General features: G+C 33.6%; 2 protein-coding genes across 2 annotated transcripts; one reads left to right on the top strand and one right to left on the bottom strand.

Moving 5' to 3' along the window:
• Window positions 1–1013: 1013 nt before the first annotated feature.
• Window positions 1014–4200, top strand: HELRODRAFT_193625 (hypothetical protein; the record flags this gene model as incomplete). The annotated part of the gene is made up of 5 exons (XM_009028456.1): window positions 1014–1055; window positions 1332–1350; window positions 1727–2266; window positions 2971–3102; window positions 3320–4200. The coding sequence occupies 5 exons, from the start codon at window positions 1014–1016 to the stop codon at window positions 3871–3873; spliced, it is 1287 nt and encodes a 428-aa protein (XP_009026704.1). The 3' UTR covers window positions 3874–4200.
• A 3385-nt stretch (window positions 4201–7585) lies between these two features.
• On the bottom strand, window positions 7586–9331 carry HELRODRAFT_142718 (hypothetical protein; the record flags this gene model as incomplete). The annotated part of the gene is made up of 5 exons (XM_009028455.1): window positions 7586–7660; window positions 8176–8376; window positions 8514–8623; window positions 8929–9031; window positions 9191–9331. Coding segments are annotated over 5 exons (630 nt in total), but the record flags the coding sequence as incomplete, so codon positions are not given.
• Window positions 9332–9730: the final 399 nt, after the last annotated feature.

Below are 9730 nucleotides of genomic sequence, written 5' to 3'. Positions count from 1 at the left end.
ACAAACACTCATTTCCTGTGGCGTTAACTTTTATGCTAAATAACCGTCATTAGACGGCAAGAGACGTGTGGGAATAATAGAAATACTTAAACATAAATAAATTTAAATGAAAATTCTAAAGCCAGACCGTCAACAGCCGACTACTTAACTCTCTATGACACTCATATGCCAAATTTTTATTGGGAAACTTGCTCACACTCGGAAGAACAATCGAGAAAATATGCGCTTGTAATAAGCAAATTATTTATAAGGAAAATTATTTATGATATTAATCAATCTACACGCAAAATATGTCTACACACGCACACACACGCACACACACGCATACACAGACACCAAAAGATTGTACATTTTATTCTTCGAATGCTTAACGAAACTCGCTTTGAATCTTTCTGTAACAAAATAACATAACGTGCATGCATACTTTGACAAAATGCAAGTGACTCATCGTTAAATAATCATAACTTTAGGCAAACCTTTAACTAATAAATGTTTTAGGGACTATTGTAGTGTTAATTTATTATTATTATTATTATTATTATCGTCGTTCGTTAGTATTATTATTATTTTTAGTTTATTAATGGCAAGACTCGATGATAATTACTAACAGGCGTTTGTATCAGCATTGCACTCTGATTGGCGTTACAAATACGTTATTGATGTTATTATATAACTTTTAAATGTAAAGGAGTTGGGAGTGAAAATTAATGCAATTTGATGCAACTACAATGTATATTTATGTTTTGGGCTAATTATTTGAGTTTTATAATTTTGAATAATTAAAATTTTACTTGTTAACAACAAAGCTTGAATGTAATACCATATAAAATACTGAAAAAAACATTTTTACAGAAGCAAACAATCATTATTAATCAATGAAGTTAAACATATTTTTCAATTAAGAAATATTTTATTATCAGGATTTCAGTTTAATTGCTTAGCTACACTTATATATAGATATTTATTTGTTTAATTAATTGAGATTGAAGATTTTATTAGGTCGTCAACAATAAATGGATTTCCACAACTGGCGTCTTATTTTAACCGTTGTCCTGGTAAGATATTTGATAAATGTTGCCAAATTTTTTCATTTTTTTTTTTATAAAAATTAGTGTTAGTAGTATATTTAGTACTACTAGTAGTAGTAGTAGTAGTAGAAGTAGTAGTAGTAGTAGAGTAGTAGTAGTAGTAGTAGTTGTAGTAGTAGTAGTAAGAGTAGTAGTATTTTAGTTCTTGTGTTATGACAGATTTTATAAAATAGTGTCGCGAAAATTTATACAATCTGGAAATTTTAATTTTTATATAGTTTTCACATATAACTTAATTTACAGGTCAAACAAAGAGCAACCGGTCAGTTAAGCTTTTTAAACAAATCATTCATTTCATATTTCTATATCAATCATCTCAATGTAATTAAAAACGCCACGAAACTGATTGCACTTGCCGTTTATTACACATAATCTTTTGCTAGTAACTTAATAATTAAATATTCACAATTAAATATTTTTTAAATTAATTACTGAATTGTTTTGGAAAAAAAACTTAAAAAACTCAAAACAACATACTCATAAAAATGTTCACACAACAAAACACTAACTCATTTAAAACATATCATCTTGAAATACTTGCAAACTTGTTTGATCAATAGTGAGTTTTATAAGAATAATTCAATCAAGTGAAATGTGCCATCCAAGTAAACGAACTTAAATTGTTCTTTATAATTTAGACTGTGACCTGCTGTCCCAGCCAACATTCCAAACCTTAGCCCAGGCGCAGGTAGAATTAACAGTTACTCCAGCGACAGTGTTCAGCCAACATGCTTCGTCATCAAACACATCATCTTCGTCATCGCCATCCCTAACCACAATTTCTACGATCACTTCAAATACTACAGATGTATTTCTGAAATTCATCGTCGCTGTTATAAAATGTGAAGCGACCACTTATTCGAGCTTCAGCAGCAGCACGGCATCCACAGTCGCAACCACTACCACGGCAAACATCATTAACACTTTAACGACGGTGTTTGTACCACTTAATCCAGGTGTTAATGTTGTCCCTCCAACAACTACTACTCCTTCAACTCCTCCAGCTGCTTATAGCACTACTACTGCTGCCACTATTAGCAATCTTACTGTTCCGTGTTTTGCTGGAAATAATAACGAAACGATACGGAACAATGTACAAAAGCAAATGATTGACAGCTTGGTGTTAGACGCAAATGATTTGGCGGTTTTGTCAATCACCAACTACAACACGTGGAATGGTCGGTTGCCTGCCTTATTCAGTTTCCTATTCATCTTCGAAATATTTTTTGTTTTGTTATGATTTTTACTACGAATTATTTTAAATTTTGGTGCTTTTTTTCAAATTTGTCTTTTATTTATCCACCGTGGCTAGAGATGGATGCCAAACCTTCTGTTTGCTACTCAAACATCAAAAAAAAAAATTAATAATGCCTCCATTCATTGTTTGACTTATAAACTTTTCTGATAAGATGAAGTTTGATTCAACTTCATTGGTGTTTGTTGACTGGTCAAAAAATTTTCCATACCGTTTCTATTCAAAATATTTTTGAGTCGATAGAAATTTAATTTATTGATTGATTTATTGAATAATAGTCATAATAAAGTAAAAAAAAATTTTTCATCTGATTCAGGAACCGCCTCCAATTTTTGTTAGTTGCCTGATGTTGGTTTAATACACATAACTTTGATCGAAAACATATTTTTTTCGTTTCATTACTTTATTCTGATAAATTTAGATAATTATAAAGTTATTTGATAGCGTTAACATTCATTTTTCATATAAAAAACATTACAAAAACTTTAAATTTACGTTTATAAACGTTAATCACGAGTACCAGTCGATTATCCACCATCTATATTTAAAATACATCACCAACACTAATAGCACTGACGTTTAATTTGAAATAATTCCCAAAACTCCACTCCACACAACTACCTACAGCCAAACTGAGCCTGATGTTGAGGTCCCCGGCAGCCTACAAAAACGTAACACAGCTACTCAACAGCCCATCCAACTACATCTTCATTTCGAACAACAAAGTTTACTTCACGAATAACTACACGGCATACAACTGTTAGTTTGAAAATGATTTCAAAATTCAAAAAAAGATTGTTTTTGTTTTTGTTGTGTCCTTTTTTAAACATCCTTTTATAGAAAAGTTAGTGAAACAAGATTTTATTCAACTGACTCAATAAGAATTTGAATAAGAAACTGAAAACTTCAATCAAACAAACATTCCAATCACTCCACCATTTAATAAATCACCCATCTACTCAATGAACAATGGCAGATAGTCGGAACTGCACATCAACCTGCTTATATTTATGCGCTGTTGATGACCAGGGCGATCCAACTTGTCTCTGCAGCTACACAAACACGGGGACCGCAAATGTTTACGGATGCAGTAGTCAGACCAGAGCTGTAGCCAACGATTCTTACTTAGATCGAAGATACCTCGGCCTCCTAGCCATACCGGTGTTCGTCATTCTCGTTATAATCATCGGGGTCATCGTGTTTTGCTGCATGAAGAAGAAAAACGATCCAGGATTTGTGGGAGGAAACAGTTCAGCGAAATCGAAATATTTGAAAAAGTATGACACTGTGGAGGTAGCTAGTGATCAAGGGCACATTAATACGGTGACGACGAATGCATACGTAGATGAAGATGGCTATACAAGAGCTATCAACTTGAACAACAACACGAACAACGACTTGAACAACAACACGAACGACGGTGGAGATATAGGCACCGTCTACAAGAATAACGATGAATTTCGTCGTTATCTGACGTTAAAAAGCGACCAAGGTTCTGTGATGGTGAATCCAACGTTCGATGATAATTAAGAAAAGTTTATCTTCTGCTTCAAAGAACGCTGTTTAAAATTCATTAAAAAGATGTAAAAATTTAATTATTGTATTATATGTCAAAAGTGAGGTGATTTAGATTTGAATAATTCAGTTTTAAGCTTTAATTAACATTAGTAACGTATTTGTTATTTGATCTGTTTTAGTATTTTTAACATGCAATCTGGTGTTGTCGTTTCTAGCTGGCATAAATTTTTTACACAAAATATGGTGATAATTCAACACGCTTTATTATAATTTATTTTTTTATTAGTAATACAATTCAATTGTTCAGAAAAATAAATTTATTCAATTGACAACAGCAAGAAATTATCTTATAAAATAGTAATAAATAAATAAATGCATTTGTAGTTAAGCAATAAAACACGTATTTAACACATGCGTCAGTATATATATATATATGAATGTGTGTGTTTATATATATTATTGATACTTTATTAACATTTTTCCGAATGGTGTTAAATTTATTATTTATAGCAAAACATGTTTGCGCTCTTTTTAATTTAAACGTAAATGTACGTACATAACAAGACGAATTTATTGAAAATTGTTTAAAATAAATATTATACATGGTGCAAAAGATTATTATTGTTGAAAAGTTTATCATTCTCGTCGTGATCATTATCATCTTTCCCATCATATTCATCATCATCATCCACATCTCCATCATCATCATCATTGTCAACATTTTTATCACCATCTTCATCACCATCACCGTTGTCATCATCTTCATCACCGTAATCACCCTTGTCATCATCTTCACCATCATCGTCAATATCGCCAACATCAACATTTCCATCACCTCCATCACCATGATCATTTACAGATAATAATCTACAATCTCATCATCATTCAGTAAAGTAACACATGTCAAGAAGTAGTTTGGAACAGAGAAAAAAAAATCACAACCAACAAAATTACAACAACTTTATAGAAACAACAAAACAAATAATATAAATAATAATAACAACAACAACAACCTCGTTATTCTGAAAATAACAAATGAAAAAATAACAAAACCACGGTTCAGACTCTCAAAAATTAACATTCGAGAAAATAAAATAATAATATTAACAAATATTAGTAATAATGATAATAATAACAATAAATAATGCTGCTGGCGCTTTTTAATGATAATTTTAGCAGATTTAATCATAAATATTATTATTGCCTGAAAATCAGACAGCAAATAAAATATTGTTGATATGAATCAATCATTCAATTAGTCTATAATGCGCTATTTCCACGATGTTCAACAGCGCTCCCCAATGAATTTTGCAAACAGATGGGTCTTGAGATCCGCTCTGAACTTCGAAAGTGCTAGAGAAGTAGTCAGAGAAGAAGGTTGAGAGTTCCAGAGAAAAGCAAAAGCTGATGTAGCAAAAGAGTGTTTAGCATGCGTTTAGAAGAATTGAGAACAAGAAGATGATTGTAAACCGGGGCATTTAGGTTCAATTAATGTATCTGATAAGTACTTAGGAAATAATTTAGATTGAGACTTATACATAAATATGCAAATTTTAAAAATTATTCTAAATTTTATAGATAGCCAGTGTAAGAGGACAAGATATAAAGATATATGAAAAAAGAAAGGAGCACGAACAACTAGAATAGAGTGTAGAATCAGGAAGACCATAGTAGAGCGAGTTACAAAAAGCAATCCTAGATAAAAATTAAGAAGTTACAAGAAGGAGATGAAAAGGATCGTCAAGAAAAGGCAAAAGATTTGTATTCTACGTAGATGAGTGTGTGTGTATGTGTGTGTGTATGTGAGTGTGGCGATATAACTACACAATTAAATTAATATGTTATGTGACTATTATTGGCACTTTCATTCAGGAAACTTTCATTAATTTTATTGCTTATCATCAAAAAATTGCCAAATGATTACAATATTGAATAAGTTGTAGAGAATAGATAACTTGACTAATAGTTGAGATGGTGAAACAAATGAATCAACAAGTAAATATATAGAGGATTGACTGAACAGATGAATGAAAAAACAAATATATAAATAAACAGATGAATGAATGAATAAATGGATGAATAAATGAATGAATGAATGAATGAATGAATGAATGAACGAACGAACGAACTAATGAATGAAAAAATGAATTTATTAAATACCAACGAAGTAACGAGAAAAATTAAGTAAAAAGCGAAAAACTTGAAAACATTGTAAAATAAATAGACAAAATAATACAATACAATACAGTACAATACAAAACAATACAATTGGCTAACTGAGGCGTAGACAGAATGTAATAGAAACAAATGAACGAATGAAGAAAATGAAGCGGCGATAATAATTTAACGTTTTTTTTTAATCAAACGATATTAAAAATTATTGTTAAAACCATAAATAATGAAATGATCTTAACTAATCAAAGCAAATTTTCATGAAATTTAATATGCAATATTTCTTTTTCTCTCTCTACTCTCTCTCTCTCTCTCTCTCTCTCTCTCTCTCTCTCTCTCTCTCTCTCTCTCTTTCTATATAACTCGCACTTTCTCTCTCTTTCGTCTTTTCCTCCTATCATACAGCGCTACCTACATCTTCATCATCATCGGCTGCTGCAGTGGTTGGAACATCCTCATCATTCATTTCCTCTTCCTGTCACGTGATTGATGATGAAGAAAATAATGATTATGATCATCGTAATAGGGATGATGTAGATAATGATAGTGGTTGTTGCGATTATGAATATGATGGTGACAATGTTGATGATTTGATAATTTTTGACGAAGATGATGACGACGACGACGACGAAAATAATGATGATGAAAACAATGATGATGTTTACATTGGTTATGCACATATTAAAAGTTTGTTTGCGATAATAACGATGAATGCAATAGATGATGTCAATTAACACCGCCACAAACAACATCACATCACTACATCAATAATACGAATAATAATGATGACGATGTCGTTAACAAAATAAGATTAAAAATAAAAATCTAACAATTTCTCTTTTAAAGTTGTCATTTGCATTGTTTTTACGAAAGATTGAAAAATTTTTGAAATTCCACTGCCATACCAGATTCACACAGCTTAAATTTATAGTTCATCATCCTAATATTTGTTAACCAACCAATCAATCATCCTCATTTTCCTCATCATCGTCGTCATCATAAGCGCCAAAACATCATCATTGTCATCATAAAAATCGTCAGCAGTTTCATTATCGGTGATAAAACAAAGTTTACGACAATGATGATAGAGTCTTTATTAACAAGTCCTCTATAATTAAATTTATTATCTCGAAATTATTATTATTATTATTTATTGTTATTGCTATTATAATTTCATTTCGATCATCTTCATCATCGTCGTCGTCATCATTTTCAACTCATCATCGCCATCATCATCATCCTCATCATCACGAGAATAATTAGAAATATTAAGAGCTCACAAATCGTAGTAATATCTACTCCGGTCCAAATTTTTTCATTAGCGCCATGATTATCTCTAATATAATTACCATCATCATCGTCATCACTGTCATAGTCGTAACCATCGCTAATCATTGGTGATTAGCAATTAACGTCATTCTTGTAGACATAGTTATCACGGCTTTACATTCATCAATTCCATCATGAAGATATCGTCATCATCATCATCATCATCATCATCATCATCGTCATCATCATCGTGACAACTAACATCAATAGCGGCATGTGCTTTAACGTGCGCGTAGATGAGCACTCCAATGTCCTGATGACCCTCCTCCATTGCGATCGAGAGGGCTGTGCTTCCGTCCTGTTGTTGTTGTTGTTGTTGTTGTTATGGTTGTTGTTGTTGTTGTAGTCGGTCGTGGTGGTGATGATGTCAGTGTTGCTTTTCATGTCGTTGTTAGTGTTTTAACTGGTTTTGCCTGAGTTACTACATCTTGTACCGGTCGTGAAAGTTGCAGAAAGATGAATGTTGTTGCAGATGAATGTTGCAGCAGATGAATGTTGTTGCAGAAGAATGTCGTTGCAGATGAATGTTGTTGCAAATGAATGTTGTTGCAGATGAATGTTGTTGCAAATGAATGTTGCAGCAGATGAATGTTGTTGCAGATGAGTGTTGTTACTTTGACAGAAGTTGTCAAAGTTGGTGATATTGTCTTTGAAATGATTTTTTTTGTCATAGTTAGTGTTAATACAATGGAATAAAACTCAACAAACCAATTGAATTATATAGCGACCAATATTGCAACACAACGTCGACGCATCCAAAACAAATCTAAAATCCACCATAACAAATCTTAGAAAAAAAAGCAGAAAACGTACAACGTCTGATAGGGATGAGTTACAAAGTGGACTTGCCAGAAGGATCTTAATTATGTTGATGTGTCCGTGCTCGCTGGCGCACATCAGCGCAGTTGAACCATCCTCATCTTGCATGTTGATGTCTGCCTGGCACTCCAACAAAAGCGAGACCATGTCCTCTCTGCCGTGACTCGATGCCAACATTAAAGCTGTTTGTCCGCTCTGCAATTGATTTGACGGTCGGTCTATTGGTTAGTTAAATGGTCGAATGAATGATTGGTTGGCCGGTTGGTTGAATGGCCGTATGGTTGGTCAGTTGTCAAAACAATTCATCAATCACACAAGCGATTCGAACTAACGCGCTCTGAAGCGGCGTTGATGTCGCCAGAGTCGAAAAGTTTTTTCAGCAGTGGTCGGTGCCGTTGGACGTCGTCAACTAATAATGCGGCCAACATGCTGCTTGTGTAACCTGCGTTGGATTGGTTGGTTGGTTGGTAGGTTGATGGTTAGTTGGATAATTGGTTGGTTGGTTGGTTGATGGTTGGTTGGTTGATGGTAAGCTGGATGATTGGTTTATGGTTAGTTGTTTGATGGTTAGTTCATTGGCTGGTTGATGGTTGGTTGGTCGGTTGGTTAATTGGTTGGTCGGTTGGTTGGTTAATTGGTTGGTTGATTGGTGGTTCATTTGTAGAATGAACGAATGAATGAAAAACGGACAGACATACAAATGAACGAATGAAAAAAAATAAATGTATCAAAGATGGCCGAACAGACCAGCGTTGTTTTGCTTGTTGACGTCACAGACTCCAGTATCCAGTAGCACCTCTATGACAGGCGCGTTGGCGTGAGATACTGCATAGTGGAGAGTCGTGTTACCCTGGTCGTGTTATGATGATAGTAATAATGATGATGATGATGGTGATGTTGATGTTTATGATGATAATGATGTTGACGATGATGATAATGATGTTTGTGGTGATAATGAAGTTATCGCTTGACACGATGTGATGAGAATGAGAATGAGAATGAAACTCACGTCATTGTCAACCGTGTTGACGACATTCTCGACGAAATGGTTGCCGAAATTGCGCATACTGTTGACGGCCTGCCTGACGTCATTCCCGGTCGACATTTTGCGACCTGACGTCATGAACCAATCCTTCCTTATCAGGTCCAAGATGGAGTCCTATTGTTGTTGTTGTTGTTGCTGTTGTTGATGATGATGATAGTGTTGTTGATGGCGTTGTTGATAATGTCATTGTCAATGTTATTACGAATGCGATATCTGTCAGTAACTATCAATCACCATTATTGGGGTATCATCATAAAGATATCATAATAAAGATATCATCATTGTGGAAGATATCATCATGAAGATATCCTCATCGTAATAACTCACCTTTTCAGATTCAGTGATGTACGTGTTATCATCAAGCCAGAGAGCATAGATGCGACAAGCTTCAATAAAACAATCCTCGTCATCTTCATCTAGTTGTCTGATTGGTTGGTTGGTTGGATGGTTGGTTGGATGGTTGGATGGTTGGTTGGTTGGATGGTTGGCTGGTTGGATGGTTGG

The sequence above is a fragment of the Helobdella robusta genome, assembly GCF_000326865.2.
Source record: "Helobdella robusta unplaced genomic scaffold HELROscaffold_55, whole genome shotgun sequence".
Lineage (NCBI taxonomy): Eukaryota > Metazoa > Annelida > Clitellata > Rhynchobdellida > Glossiphoniidae > Helobdella > Helobdella robusta.
The sequence above is the reverse complement of the archived record's forward strand: the minus strand, read 5'-3'. Positions and strand labels throughout refer to the sequence as shown.